The sequence below is a fragment of the Chrysemys picta genome, chromosome 4, assembly GCF_011386835.1.
Source record: "Chrysemys picta bellii isolate R12L10 chromosome 4, ASM1138683v2, whole genome shotgun sequence".
Taxonomy (NCBI): Eukaryota; Metazoa; Chordata; order Testudines; family Emydidae; genus Chrysemys; species Chrysemys picta.
The window spans coordinates 83,214,611-83,230,791 of record NC_088794.1 but is presented as its reverse complement, the minus strand read 5'-3'; the positions used below and the strand labels follow the sequence as shown (position 1 = coordinate 83,230,791).

At 44.3% G+C, this 16,181-nt stretch overlaps 1 protein-coding gene across 3 annotated transcripts in view; it reads left to right on the top strand.

Annotated features, from left to right (window-relative positions):
- The window catches only part of AMBRA1 (autophagy and beclin 1 regulator 1), a 202,012-nt gene that overhangs the window by 118,072 nt on the left and 67,759 nt on the right, over positions 1–16,181 (top strand). For all 3 annotated transcript variants that reach the window (XM_005302264.4, XM_005302262.4, XM_065595136.1), the window contains exon 12: positions 6,736–6,846. In XM_005302264.4, coding sequence (XP_005302321.1) covers positions 6,736–6,846 — 111 coding nt within the window. The remainder of the gene's footprint in view (positions 1–6,735; positions 6,847–16,181) is intronic.

Genomic DNA, 16,181 nt, shown 5'->3' with positions numbered 1-16,181 from the left:
GTATAAAGATGGTGAGAATATTACCAACTCATCCAGTGAGAGTCTGGAAATAGAGCAAGTACCCTGCTCTTCAGTGAAGGAACATTAGAGTGCTCTAAAGACAAGCTCTGTGATGTTTCTTCCTGGGCCCCTCTCTGCACTCCGATATTGGGCTTGCATGGCTTGATTCACAAATGAGCAGTTGATTCCTCCACATGTCTGAGATGAATCGGACCGTCTGAGTGGATAAGGCTGATGGGTGGTTAATTGTCATATGGAGGTGGCATGTAAGGAAAGTTTTTAACCAGACCTTTGTTAAAAGGCAGATGTTTCTTTTATAACTCTCTCGTCATGTGCTGAGTGGGGGCGGGTAGAGACTGGGGGAGGGGGAGATGCTGAAAGCCTTTATCTTCATTTCTGCCATCACCTAGTGCTTATTACCCAGTGATAGACAGACGCAGGAAAGCTGCCAATCAAACCCACGTTCACTGCATTTCAATTGCCCTTCACTTCAGATTTCAGTATTGTGAAATCTACATCTTTGTAGAAAAAGGTCGTTTTGCTCATGGTGATGACAAGCCCAAGACTCTTGGGTACCTGCTCCAGTCACTTGTGATTCCACCAAACAAAGGAAGCTCCAGAAATCAGAACAATCTGTCAAGTGACTGGTGAGAACTGTTTCCTGGAAGAGTTGATCTGCTACTGTCCAGACTTAAGACTTGTAAACAGGGAACTGTCATCAAGTGGGTGTGCTTCTTGTGGGGGTCCCCTAGGGATCAGTTCTTGGGCCTATGCTATTTAACATTTTTATCAGTGACCTAGAAGAAGACATAAAATAATCACTGATAGTTTTCAGATTACACAAAAATTGGGGAAGGACAAGTCACTGATACAGAGCGATCTGGATTGCTTGGTAAGCTGGGCGAAAGCAAACTGTGTTTTAATACAACTAAATGGAAATATAAACATCTAGGAACAAAGAATGTAGGCCATGCTTAGAGGATGGGGAACTCTACCCTGGGATGCAGTGACTCTGAAAAAGATTTTGGGGCTTATGGTGGATAATCAGCTAAACATGAGCTCCCAGTGCGATGCTGTAGCAGGACGGGCTAATGTAATCCCTGACTGCATAAATGGGAGTTATGAGTAGTTCACCTTGAATCGTCCCTTGAAATATGTGTTAACAACTTATGCTAAACAGTCCCACCTTGTATTTAGCAGTGACACTATGAGTTAGTTTCCTGGACCTGAAGAAGAGCTCTGTGTAAGACCAATAGCTTTTCTCTCTCACCAACAGAAGTTGGTCCAATAAAAGATATTGCCTCACCCACCTTGTCTCACTAAGAGAAGAGAGGTTATTGTACCTCTGCATTTGGCACTGGTGTGATCACTGCTGGAACGCTGTGTCCAGTCTGGTGTCCACAATTCAAGAAGGATGTTGATTAATTTGAGAAGGTTCAGAGAAGATCCATGAGAATGATTAAAGGATTAGAAAACCTGCCTTTTAGGATAGACTCCAGGAGCTCAATCTATTTATCTTAACAAAGAGGGGGGTAAGGTGACTTGATTACTATACAAGTACTTACATGGGGAACAAATATTTGATAATGAGTTCTTTAATCTAGCGGAGAAAGTTATAACATGATCCAATGGCTGGACACTGATACTAGACCAATTCAGACTGGAAATAAGATGTAACTTTTTAACAGTGAGGGTAATTAACCACTGGAACAGTTTACCAAGGATCGTGGTGGATTCTCCATAACTGGCAATGTTTAAATCAAGACTGGCTGTTTTCTTAAAGCTATGCTTTAGAAATTATTTTGGGGAAATTTTCTGACCTGTGTTATGTGGGATGTTAGACTAGATGATCACAATAGCCCCTTCTGGCCTTGGAATCTACGAAAGAAGCTGAAGTGTTCTTAGGATACGTCTGCACAGGGGAAAAAAACCTGCATCATGGCCGCAGCTGGCTCAGGTCAGCTGACTTGGGCTGTGGAGCTAAAAATTACTGTGTAGATGGTTGGGCTGGAGCCCGAGCTCTGAGACCCTGCCAGGGAGGACGGTCTCAGAGCTCGGGCTCCAGCCTGAGCCCAAACCCAGACATTTACATGGCAGTTTTTCAGCATGGAGCCCATGCTCTGCAAGCCTGAGTCGGCTGACCTTTCCAGCCCCAGATTTTTTTTATCCCTGTGTGGATGTACCTTCATTGTCTCCAGGCTGCATCAGGGCTTAAGAGACAGCAGCACCTTCCTGGGTTAGTATTGTACCTGGTTTGGCAAAGCCAGCAGTGAGAGCAAGTCCCAGATGCTTTTTGTTGTGAAGAAACTCTGCTGAGTAATGGGAGAGGGAATTTTAGCTTTCTTCCTAAATTGTTCACCTTTCTGACTCCTCTTCTATCGGAGAGACCAATTGAAATAGTTGGAGCAGTGCTGTGTGGGCCCTGGGTAATGAGGGGCACACATGGAAGTATATTTCGCCCCCTCTCCCCTTTTACTGAGAGTCCAAGATTTGTTTTCTATTAATTGTCTTTATTGTAGGATGGTGCATGTATGTGTGAAATTTCTGGCTGGATTTGAGAGACAAAACTGAATGACATTGATTACATGTAACTAGATGTAATTTAATAATTACACTTCTCAATTACATAATTACTGTAAATGCAGGTAATTGCTTAATGGAAGCATGTAAATTGCAGAATAGACATTAACGTGGGGTGAACTGCTTTGTATCCTTTGAGAAGTGACCAGAACCCTTTTGCCCATGGACATCCATACACAGCAGACCCCTTCTAGATTTGGTGACTTTGCCCACTCCTCTCTGCCTATGGATGACATTTTCTAGTTTAGGCTAGCTGTGGCAGTAACACCCATCTATTGTATTAGCTTCTGCCAGGCTCTGTGTGTGTTTTTGTGTAGGGGGCTGCCATGTGGGTGAAGGGGCAGAGGGCTGCTTTCACCCTTTCTTGGAACAACAGAGGAGGATCTGCTTTTTACCCCTTGAGAGAGGGTCTGGCACCCCAGGACAAAAAAGCAAAGGGGGTAATGGACACCATTATCCTTTGGAAAGAGCCCTGGGCAGAACCAGAAGGTCTTGAGGAAAATTTCAGGAAACATTTGTTAATGGCTTGCTATCGATCAGTGTTTGTAGCAATAGATACAACTGTGTCATAAAGCCAACAAACAGATATGCCATTTTTACTGAGGGGGAAATAGCATCTGTACAGTATGCCAGGCCTAGCAAAGAGTACAAGGTTAAGAACACTGGAAAGGTTTTTTATCCCGGGGTTGAGAGTGCAGCTGATAGGCAGGGCTTTGTGGACAGAAGTGCGCTCCCACTTTCATTCACTCATAGGGGAGCACTGATCAGCGTTCATGTTGTGCTCCCCGTCAGTCCCTGGGCCAGTGAAGCTAATAATCAAACCAGCGGACAGATTTCGGTGGTGAATCCTGGTCATCCCGAGGCATGTTTTACATACACTAAGAAGACTCATTCATACAAAGTGGTGCATGGATTTGGGAAGGGATACTGCTGTTTGTGGCATTACTGGGGGGCTTGTTAGGTTTCTCTTTGGGAGCCAAAGGGCATGTAAAGGCCCTCCTCAGAAGCCAGGAAAGGCTTGTGTCTTACTGCAGCTAGGCTGATACAGGAGTAGGTGTCCTGCGTGGTATGTCTGCTTCCTTTACTGGCTGCAGTATCTCTGTAGAAGAGAAACCCTTTTGTGACCGAGTCTTATAGGGCAATTACTGTAACCTAATCATGATCATTTCCGTTACTTCTCCCACCCTGCTGGTTCCATCACTGTGCCTTTTGTACAGAGACTTCAGTTTCCTTTTCTTCTCTCCTTGCTCAGGGACCGCACCAGAGGAAGCTGCAGTTGCTTGCTCAAGGCAGGCTTGAAAGCAGCAGACCTAAGAGTATGGAGTTTAAACTTGCCGATCTGTCTCCCTTTCCCTTCCCCAGATACTGGGCTGGCTGATGGGTATTAACTCTTGGGTGCAGGGTAGTTTTATTAGCATACTGAATGTCATTTACCGTCGTCATTCTCAGAGGAGCCCTGTGCGTGTGGGGGGGATATAGGGGGAAAGCACTGGGCATTTATACAGTGATAGAAAATGTTCTCAATTCTGCTTTCCAAGCAGTCTGTGAGTGTTTGTGAAAGAGGCAGATAGAGAGGCCAAGGGGAGCACAATGGAGGGCTGTCAGTCGCTGGAGGCCTGTCATAACTGAATACACAATATAAAGCTCTGACTTCTCAGAAATCTCATCCTGGGCATATTTTCAGAGCTTTCACTGGAACCACAAACCAGGGCCTAGGACAGCTTATCTATATAAAGGGGACCAGCAGCCGCTTTTTCAGTGTCTTCCTCTTTGTTCGTCAGGATTGTTCTTGAATTTGCTCTTCGCCCTTGTTCTCATCTCTCTTTTATTTGTAGACAGAGCATAAGCCTTGCTCAGTGTGTTTTCAGACCATCTTTATTTTGCTGCCCTGAGCTTTCTGCTAGGATTTGATAAGGTAGGAGTGAAGGGAGAATGAAAGAATCTAATAAGAAGCTTGGCCTGATCACCTTGCATGCCATTGTGCCAACGGGTGCCTAGCAAACTCCTAGCCATCTGCCAGGGCTGTTGGTCTGTCTGGCACAAATCAAAACCTGAATTGTCCAAGAAATTCCATCTTGTCTAATATGGCTGCTGCAGCATCCTGTGCAGACTTTCTGGAAGAACTTGGCTACTAACAGTCTAATGGTTTCACCGTTAGTGCCAAGAATGCTCCAGCTAAACAAATTCCCTTAAAGGCTGGGGTCTGCACTCTCCCTCATTTGGCTTGTCTTCCTTTCCATGACCAAATTCTTTTACCTTGGGCTTTTGTCTGTGTGCACACCTGTGTGTCCATAGCACTGGGCCAGCTTGCATTTGAAGAAAGTGGCATTGTATATGCAGGACTATGAAATCTCTGATTATTCCCAACCCCTCAGATACATTGTTGCTGTGTGGGTACTGTCTCTCTTCTCCTCCACCTCCCCAGGAGTTGAGTGCAATCCCACTGAGCTACTCCATTTTGATCTGCCAGGGTGATTCCTTTGTTCCCAAACTAGTGTGCTTAGAATTTTATTTTCTGGCCACATCTCTTGTAGATACAAGTTTCCAGGGCATTCTCTTAACCTAATGCTCTGGTCCATTGTCTGAGCTTTGTGGTAGGGCTTGCTGGAGTTGGAAATGGCACCTAGCTCCAGCAAGGGGGAATTTGAGTTTCTGGCTGCCTGTGTGGCAGTAGGTATGACCAGCCAGAACAGAACAGCTAGAGAGAGAAGAGAACTAAGCAGACAGCTATATTGAGCCTCTCTTCCCCCCTGCCAGCCAGAGATCAGAGTGAATTAAGAAATAGGAGGTGGTTTTCTAAGTTTCTCTCAGTGCTGAGGCTGTTCCATATCTAATAAAACGTGACTTACCAAAGAACCACCTCTGTGAGGTTACAACAACACTGCATACACAGGTGTCATTTTAAAGGGCCAGGACGGGCACAAATGTGACTCAACAGCATAAGTCAGTCAGAAATAGATGTGGCAGGATTACATTTTTGTTGATAAATGTCGATCAACGTCCATGTCGCCATATACACACAAATGATGAAAAAATATTTCCATTGATGATGATCTAAGTTTACAGATAGACAAAGTAAGAAAAATGCTGCTTGAGAACTTATTAGTTTGACTTAAGGATATTTACTCTGTATATTTAGACATGTGATGTTAATCTTCCTCCCCCCAATTTCATTCAACTGTGAAAATGTAAACGAATAAAAATCTTAAAAAAAAGCTTATGAATAAACATTAATATCATGCATGAAAATAATATTAAAAAATTGAATTCTGCCCAGCCTAGTCATCAAGTTCACCTGCATTTTAGCATAATGAGCACTGTGCTATTTATATAGCACCATAACTTTATATGGGGCTTGAGCGAGAGATTCTTTGCCCAGAAAAGCTTACACCTACCTGAGACAAACATGGCACATAAAATTAATAGGAAAGGCAAAGGGAAGGGAAGGTCATGGATTAATACAAAGGGATCATATGAGTTTGCCATTCTGTGACTGCTTGGAACGTATCTTTCTGTCCTGTCCTGTCCTCTGATCTTTCCTTTGCGGGAGTGACTCCCCAAGGATCAGCTCAAATATTGGTTCTTGGATTTTTCATAAATATATGTCCCATTAATAGGGGTAGATATTGCAGTCAAATAGTCCCTCCAGGGGTGGGAGGTAAGAGTGGAAATGGGGAATACGCCCCACAAAAGCGGCTATTCATACAGGAACAAATTGATTCTGATGAGAGCCATTTAAAGGCCATAGCTTTTTGTTTCTTAGCATACATTTTCCTGTTTTCCAAATTGCATAGGAATTTGGGAGTCAATGACATGCACCTTGTGATGGTGTCAATAAATTAAGATAAATCTAAAATGAATAAATGAGAGTAGGTAGGAATAAATGAAACCTCCTTTGTGTTTGGGCAAATATTTGCTGTTAACCATCTTCCTTCCCCAGAAGGACTTTTTCTCCATTTCCTCTGCTCAGAGGTTTGTGACCTGTTGCCATTTCTGTAAATGTTGCTTCGTTACTTTTGTTTAGGAAACCACAGGCCTTTGTGCATTGGGCACTGAAAACATTTGTTGATTCATCTCCTATACTGTGATTTTTCAGATCATCTGTTAGGGAAAGCAAAAATGTCTAGTTACTAATTGTTTCCTCCTTCCCCCCAGGGGCTGTGATTGGAGATGGACAGTCAGCTGTGGCCAGCAACATTGCCAATACCACCTACCGGCTCCAGTGGTGGGACTTCACCAAGTTTGACCTGCCTGAAATCAGCAATGGTAAGCTGGGAAGGGAACTAATGCCTCCTTGCAGGTCCCCTCACCCATCGAGCCCCATTAGCACCAGAAATTCTAGGAATTCCCAAAGGTCCAGTCCAGCACACTGGATTTCCTGATGTGATTGTCACTTTAACTGGAGCCATTAAATAGGCTTGTTGGAATCATGTAGGGTGCTCTTACCACTTTGTTTTGCCCACATACACCTTGTTGACTGCATCTAGGGTTCTTTGCATGGATCAGTTTCTGTGGGTATCTCCTCAAATCAGCGAAAATTCTCATGAGTGCAGGAGAGCTGCATGGAGTGGAAGGGCTGACTGGGTGGTATGCTGGTAGCACCCAGCTGGGTTAGAGTTTGGCGTAAGTACTTGGTCTCTTGCATACCATACGTGATTGGAATTGTAACTGTAGCTTCCAATGACCCTTGGGATTTATGGTGTTTGGGATCTCGAAGAGAGCCACATCCACTGTCTGGCTGGAGGTGGAGGATGAAAACATTATCACTGGACTTTTCTCTCCCCTCTTCCCCCCCCCCTCTCCCCCGCCAAGCCACCCTCCTTACCCATGAAACAACTGAGATGTAGATCTGTTTTTCTCAACCTTTTTGATACCAGAGACCAGTTGCTGCCTTCCTAAACTATGTCAGGGAGATCTTAGGGGCGAGTGCCAGTCCATGGACTGGTCATTGAGAAACACTGTTGTAGTGTATTTCTGTGCAGCAGAGTGCAGCCTTCAGTGACTCGATGTTGCTTGGAGGGGCATGGATTCTGTTTTAAGGAGCCCTCTTCTTTCACAGATAAGTATGTGGAGCCTATCCCAGGAATAAAGGCAGCTACTGTATATATAGAGATAAGAGTGCTGGTGGTCCCGTGCTTAGAGGGAGTGTTGCCCTGCTTCCTTTTCTCTGTCTCTTGCCCCTCCCATAGAAATCCATAGGATGGTGTTTCACGGATTACACCCTTGCTGGAAATGAGAGGCCCATTTCCAAAAGTTGCTTCTTAATTTTGCATGGAAAAAGGTAATTACATGGAATCTTGTTTGTCTAAGGGGCATTGTATCTCTTTGGGAGTAGCAGGTAGCATCTTCTCAGGCGTTGTGAGCACGGTACCAGATGTCAGTGATTGGATTAATTTGTAGTACTAATCAGTTTTTTAACCTGAGGAGCAGACCTGTGCCCAAGGGCAGGTCTCTGCCTTGTTGACCACAAGACGTATTCCCTCTCTAGTCAGAGACCCTGGCACAAGGATAAAGCTGCGATCAGAGAGGAGGAAACGCTGCTGATTTAAAATCCTCTGGGCTTCTCCACATGCTTTTAATGGATTTGAAAAGTGTTTCAGCTGCTAATAGCTCTTCTGGGCTCATCTGGTTGCCCTGGAGCAGGCTGCTGTTAAATTTTTGTGCAGGGTGTTTGTTTATAATTTATGGAGTCCCATAGAAAGGCAGAACCATCTGCTCCTCGAGGCATCAATATTTCAAACTCCTCCCTCTCCCCTGCTAGGACACTTCCATTCAGAGATCATTTATAACTAGCAGATTATTGGACTTGAATATTTCTGTCTTCTGTTGCCATCATGCCCATCCTCTCTCTGTCTGTCTGCAGCCTCGGTCCCTGCTGCAAGCCTGTGTTGTGCCCATCCCTACTCTGTGCCTGGCCAGAGCCTGTCTCCAGGCCTGCTTGCCTATATTTATTTTAATTTTAAAATGTTTAGGTATTTTGTTCTCCCTTTCCTTCCAACTCCTCACTCACTGTACCCAGCTCTGGCACTTTACAGAATGGTTTGCAACATCTTACAGAAATGGTTTGCAACATGTGGTTCATGGACGCCTGCTCTTGTTGGTTCAGTGGCCAGAATTACTCCAGAGCTGCACTTGAAACCTGAGACCTTATACTGAAGCACAGAGGAAAGAGAACACCACTGGGAATCAGTAACTCCTGAGCTATGATTGTCTGTTACTGAACCCTGATGTGTAGGGCCCTAGCAAATTTACAGTCCATTTTGGTCAATTTAACGGTCCTAGGATTTTAAAAATCATAAATTTCATGATTTCAGCCATTTAAATCTGAAATTTCACAGTGTTGTAATTGTAGGGATCCTGACCCAAAAAGGAGTTGGGGGGGGGGGTCACAAGGTTATTGTGGTGGGGGGGTTGCTGTACTGCTACTCTTACTTCTGTGCTGCTGCTGCTGGCGGCGGCACTGCCTTCACAGCTGGGCAGCTGGAGAGTGGCGGCTGCTGGCCGGGGACCCAGCTCTGAAGGCAGAGTACGGATGTCATGGTATGGTATTGCCAATTTTACTTCTGCGCTGCTGCCTGCAGAGCTGGGCCCTCAGTCAGCAGCCGCCACTCTCTGGCCACCCAGCTCTGAAGGCAGCAGCGCAGAAGTAAGGGTGGCATGGTATGGTATTGTGACCCTTACTTCTGGGCTGCTGCTGGCGGGGTGCTGCCTTCAAAGCTGGGCACCTGGCCAACAGCCACTGCTCTCTAGCCACCCAGCTCTGAAAGCAGCGCAGAAGGGTGGCAGTACCGTGACACACATACACACACGCACCCCGAAATAACCTTGCGATCCCTCTGCAATTCCCTTTTGGGTCAGGATCCCAAATTTGAGTAACGCTGGTCTACCCTGTGCAAAGAAATGTAAAGCCATGTTAATGGGGACTACAGGGACAGAAATCAAAGTGGAAGAAGAGAAACTGCAGAAGGTGGACAATTTTACATATCTTGGAAGTACCATCAGCCAATATGGTACCATTTCCGAGGAAATAAGAAGAATCTGGAAGGCAAACGCTGCATTTGGAAGTCTCAAAAACATCTGGCAACTCAAAAACATCTCCCTCAAGACAAAACTGAACGTGTACAAAGCAATTGTTATCGCCATCACAACGTATAGCAGTGAGACATGGCAACTTACCAAGAAAGAAACGCAAAATCTGGATGCATTTCATTACAAACGTCTGAGAAGGATATTGGGAATAACATATGGAGATAGGAAGATGAATGAAAAAGTCAGAAAAATTATTGGACAAGGCACCCTCTCATAAATAATCTGCAAAAGAAGACCCCAGTGGCTGGGACATGTGCTGAGAATGGAAAAAGAACCCTTACCAAATACCACCCTCGAATGGAAGCCAGAAAACGCAAGAAGAAAGAGAGGAAGACCATGAATAACATGGAAACGAACAGTTCTGAACGACATCAAGCACCTCAATGTGAAATGGGAAGGTTTGGAGAGAAGGATAGTTGACAGGCTAGGATGGCAAATGTGGGTAGACCAATGTGCAGAAAAGCATGGGATGGTCTAAGGTCTCCCCTGTGAAATCTGTATAGTATTGGGTAAAAGCACACAAGACCAGATTTCATGGTGGGGAGACCAGATTTCATGGTCCGTGATGCATTTTTCATGGCCTTGAATTTGGAAGGGCCCTACTGATGTGACCCTGAGCCGTTCCTTTCCCCTCACTTTCACTTCTTTGCCAAGGTCCTGATTAATCTCACACGTTACACCAATTGAACCAAAATCAGCTTGCAAACTGTACCTCTGTGGGACATACTTTTATATCTCTTGAAGCCCTCTATACTGGGTTAGCTTGTACCTGTAAATTTCCTGACAGATGCTAAAGCAATATGAGGAGGGATTAAATTGAAATAAGCATGTCCACACAGGGTTTTGGTCTTTTTAACTTTGCCTTTGTCTACATGCAAGCCTGCACCATATTCATTAGAGGTGTGTTTTTCAACTGGTGTTAGTGAAACTGATGAAAGTTTGTGTGCAGATACTTGTATTTTGGTTTGAGTGGCTTGGTTCAGTTTAAGTTAATTTTGGGGGTGTGTTTTTTGCAGGATTAAGCTAAACCAAAAAGACCATTTTAAACCGATATAAGCGTGTCTATATACAGACTTACACTGGTTTCCCTAAGACTATGTCTACACTAGAGAGCTGACAGCAGCACAGCTGTACTGATGTAGCTGTGCTGCTGTAAGATCTCCCATTTAGCCAGTCTATGCCAATGGGAGAGAGTTCTCCCATTGACATAATTAAACTATCCCTAGTGAGCAGCGGTAGCTACATCAGCGGGAGAAGCCCTCTCCCTCCCCCCCCCCGACATAGGGCTCTCCGCACTGGTGCTTATGTTGGTGTAACTTACGTCGCTCTAGGGTGTGCGTTTACACTCCTGAGTGACATGAGTTTTGCTGACAGAACTGGTAGTGTAGACATCACCTAAATCAGTTTAGTTGAACTGGTGTGCCTTGATGTAGACAGGCTTACCTCCTCTTCTGCTGTGTTTCTGTATTTCTAGTGCATCAGGCCTGCCTGTCATGGAATGGCCTGTAGCCTAATTACATTGAACTGTGATCTTGTTAGTACTTGAATGGGACACCTTCAAGGAATATGTTGCAGAGGTAGTGATAAGGCATTCTGTAGCAGTGTTCTTTCCTTTGTGTCAGTACTGAACCCGTGCCCTGTCATGGTGCTGGGGGTATTGTGCTATTGGAGATGCCATCTTTCACGTGAGATGTGAATCTGGAAGAGGATGTCATTAACAAAATGTGGTTAGATAAAACGTTCTTCATCCAACTATTTCCCAATGCATAGGCAGCTATTCTAACACTTAAGGCATGGAATTCATGGGACGATGCCATGAAGCTTAATGCATCACAGAGAATGCCAGGGGAAAAGAGGTTGTCTCTGGACAAGCTTATGCTAAGAAATTGAATCCCTGAGAATGTGACTCAGTGTGGCCCTGTTTTATAGCTTCACTCCTGATCAATTCCCATCGCTACCTGAGAAGCCATGGTTTAAGGTGAAACTTGTCCATTTGCAAGAAGATGTTGATGTGTCTAAGTAAATCCTGGAAAGCAAAAGTGGTTTGGGATTTAAGGCTGACACAATGATACATCCCAAATTTGGGATTGCGATCAAAAGGAAGGTGATGTGGCCAACAGCCATCTCGAAGCAGCACTTCCTGCCACAAATAAAGGAGGGGAAGATGAGTTTGAAATGAGGGTGTGTCTTTCATTGAAGTGGACACTTTTGAGCTGGGGGTGGCAATGGTCTTGTTGATTAGTTACATTATTTGTGACCTCAATTGTGTGGCAGGAGCACCCTGTCAGAGAATCAAGCCAGGCTCCGAGTTGATATGATTCAGAATTCATCTCAACAGCAGGTATTACTGAAAGCTGAGGATGGGTGTGGGAGATAATGTGTGAGAGAGAGACAGACACACATTCTTTTGAGAAGCCTCGGACACTGCAGAGATGGGCACCCTATAACCAGCTAGAGTAAAGACTGTAAAATCCTATCTCGTTCCCTACTGATTTGTCTTTTTTTCCATTTTACTAATAAGCTTTTATTTCTTCTCTCCCTCCCCCCAACCTTTGTTTTTAAAGTGTCCCAAAATGAACATTATTCTTTGTTTTCCTTGTGGCAGAGCCATGATTGTTAAGGTTAAGATTTTGTCATGGATATTTTTAGCAAAAGTCACGGACAGGTCATGGGTAATAAACAAAAATTAATGGAAGCCCTCAACTTGTCCATGACTTTTACTATAAATAACCAGGGGGAAGAGGGGCTGACTGCTTGGGGGAATTGACAGCCCCAGCCCCAGTCTTGGCCTCTGGAGTGGGGGAGGACAGCTTCAGCCCTGTCTACTGGCTGACAGGGAGGGGAGTAGGATGACAGGTCCGGTTGCTGGGGGCGGGGGGGGGGGGGGGCAGCTCCGGCTGCAGCTGCTGACAGCTCTGCCCGTGATGGTGGGGACAGCTCCAGCCCTGGCTGCAGTCAGCTGTGCCCATTTGGCGGGGAGAGGGGGGGTGTGGATAGCTCCGGCCCTGGATAGCTCTGGCCGTGGGGGAGAGAGGAGACAGCTCTGGCAGCTGCAGGGGGAGACCACTCTAGCCCCTGCTGCTGGCAGCTCTAGCTGCAGCTGCTGTGGTGGGGGCTGAAGCTCAAGAAGTCACGGAGGTCCGTTAACACCACAGTCTGTGGCCTCCGTGACTAAAACATATCCTTAATGATAGTCACCATGTCAGCAGTGGACTGGGAAGTTGGTTTGGTGGCAGAAGCAGAGCCAACACTGCCCATTTGTTGTTTTCTTCTAGTGAGTGTTGCTTATATTTTCTCAGCAACAAGGTAATGATGTACAGTAAATTGATTAGAAAATTTTGAATACTCCTCTCCAGATTATATAAATTAAAGTAGGTGAAACTTTGAACATAAATCTCTTGCTCATCACCCTTTTAAATTTAGTCTTTTTTCTTATGCTGCTGAGTGCTCAATATTTTGATTTCTAACTACCTTGGGCAAACTGGTCTTGTTCCACCTCACTTAGTCACAAGCCAGAAATCCATTCTCCTATGTAACATTGGCCATGTCTCAAGATGGGAGACAATCAGTACCCACTGATTTGTAAGTCCTCTCCCACACCAGTGTGCGGCATGAGAAATTATAATAAATAAAGTCTATGAGAAACAATATATAGCCCATGAAGCAGCCCATGAGGAAGATGAACACTGAGGGCGGCTGGGAATGGGCTGAGTATTCTGGCTGCTACTATTACCTGTGATACCCATAGCAAACAGAACACTTCTCTTGCTGGCATTCCAAGCCTTCCTTGGTTCTGAGCATAATTGTGCTGTAGGTGTAATGTACTCCAAGTTGGCACAACAGCTTAATTTGTTGTCTGATGTCTCTTTTGATCTGTTCTGTCAGCCCAGTGGCTGCATTAAAAATGTGAAAGAAAACAGGAGATGAAAGGGCAGCCTTGTCACGATGATTTTTACTGAAATAGCAAACTTTTTTCTAAAATCATCTGTACTGGCTATTCCTATAGAGCAGGTCCCAAAGAGTAACTACCTAGAATCTTGTAAGGTGAATAGAGAGCTCCACCCACCATGACTTGGAAAGTCCTGAAATCCCTATTCTTTGAGAGTAACTGCTTGTACCAAAAACCTGCTGATGGTTGCTGAGATCCCCACTTAAGTCAAGACTTTTTCCTTCCTGGCAACCTGGCATCTCTCAACCCTGAATGGCAGTGCTACCTCTGCCCTGACCATATGTAAACTGGGCAAGAGAAGCACCTTCACAAAGTCAGTGTGAATAAGATCTGAAAAGATTGAAATGCAGGATGCTCTCCATGTACAGTACAGCTGGCATCTGTGATGTTCTCATATTCCAGGCGCACATCAAGTTGGGTAGATGGCTCACTTCTGGCAGGGAAGCTAACAATCTGTCTTGCTAAGAGGGCTTCACTATATGCAGCAAATTTAAAAAGGAACAATGCTCTGCAGATGTCTCTTCAGATACTCCATATAATGTGTGCTGCTGCTTTGTCTCTACTCCCTTGCCCTGCTCTCCTCTTATGGACTGATACAACTACCAGGCTCACACTTTACTTTCTAATAACACCTCAAATTGGCACTGTCTCAGGCTAGTTTGTAAATTGCCATTTCTTTTCCTCCTGCAAACTTCTGAATTTTGCAAAGCATTCCAGATGGAATGATCTCTAGAGATTCTGTTCTGTACTGTATCCACTCGTGCATCTTTAGACTGTAAGCTCCCTGGAATTGGTGTTTTGTCCTCTTTTGCGCAACTGTATATATTTTGTAGTGTCTTGTACACTTATGGAGCTTTTTTACAGAAGCAGACCTCTATAGTTACGGTTGTTGACCAGTTTCTGTTGGAACCCCTTGTTTTCAGTATCATCATATTCTGACACTTTCACTTTTATGGGATGAAACTCCTGGATTCCAAGGGCAAAAGTGACTGTTGTGATCATCTATTCTAGGTTGTCCTCCTATATAACACAGGCCATAGAACTTTCCCAAAATAATTCCTACAGCAGAGCTTTTTTTTTTTTAAAAAAAAAAAAAATCCAATCTTGATTTAAAAATTGTCAGTGTTGGAAAATCCACCATCCCCTTGGTAAACTGTTCCAATGGTTAATTACTCTCATCATTAAAAATTAACACCGTATTTCCAGTCTGAATTTGTCTAGCTTCAGCTTCCAGCCATTGGATCGTGTTATACCAGGGGTAGGCAACCTATGGCACGGGTGCCGAAGGCGGCACGCGAGCTGATTTTCAGTGGCACTCACACTGCCCGGGTCCTGGCCACTGGTCCGGGGGCTCTGCATTTTAATTTAATTTTAAATGAAGCTTCTTAAACATTTTAAAAACCTTATTTACTTTACATACAACAATAGTTTAGTTATATATTATAGACATAGAAAGAGACCTTCTAAAAATGCTAACACGTATTACTGGCACGCGAAATCTTAAATTAGAGTGAATAAATGAAGACTCGGCACACCGCTTCTGAAAGGTAGCCGACCCCTGTTGTTGTACCTTCCTCTGCTAGACTGAAGAGCCAAATATTTGTCCCCAGGTTTATACTTATAGACTGTGATTGTCACCCCTGAACCTTCTCTTTGTTAAGCTAAACTCACCTTACTTGGTGTCATCCAAGGTTGAGCAAAATGGTTCAGCCATTTTAAGTACAAGAAGAGTATTTTTTGTGGGGAGTGGAATTAATTTGTCTATTATTAATTCTTGTAGCTATTTTTGATCAGTTTTTTAGATGAAATAGCAGGAGTTGAAATTTGAAATTGGGCAGGGACCAGCCTTCAGAAAAAATACCTTAGGAACAGAGAAAATTGGGCTTGATTTGAGTTTGGGCCTTTCAAAATTACATAGCATGCATGCCCAGCAGATTTCTTTTTACTAAACTCATTGGTTGTCCAGCTGAGGAAGCATTTGGTGCACCTATGTGTAGTTGTAGCCAAATATATTGAGTCCTTCTGCAGACTATGTAAGATCTGAAGGGGTTGTGGGAAGGCCCCTGTGCACTTGGGGCCTTCAGCTAAGGAGTGGAACAGTATGTTCCATTGCTTTTTATAAAAACAGTTCCACAACATGGAGTTTAAACACACTAATATTGCAAATGCTTTGTAATCCACTGAGTTTCAAAGTCCTGGAAAGTGAAGGTGGTTCTTAATTTTCTTTGTAAAAAGAGCCTATGTAATTCTGGCACAGACTTTATTGAGAATATTGCACAGTTAAACCCTCAGAAATCCCGAAGTGCTAATGTTTAAGCTGCATGGGTAAACTTCTCTCTGCCCCTTGAGTATGCATTATAATAATCTGTTATTATTTTAGTGCCTAGAGCCATCAACCAAAATATACAAGACAGACAAATGATTATGGTGGGAGGCTATACAGGCACAGTGGAGGGGAAGTGAGTAGCACAAATTTACACATCAAGTCAGGAGCAGAACCCTGGTCTAGTGCAGTGTCTTGTCTACTGGACCATGCTGCCTCATCTATCTCGGACTGTTTCTC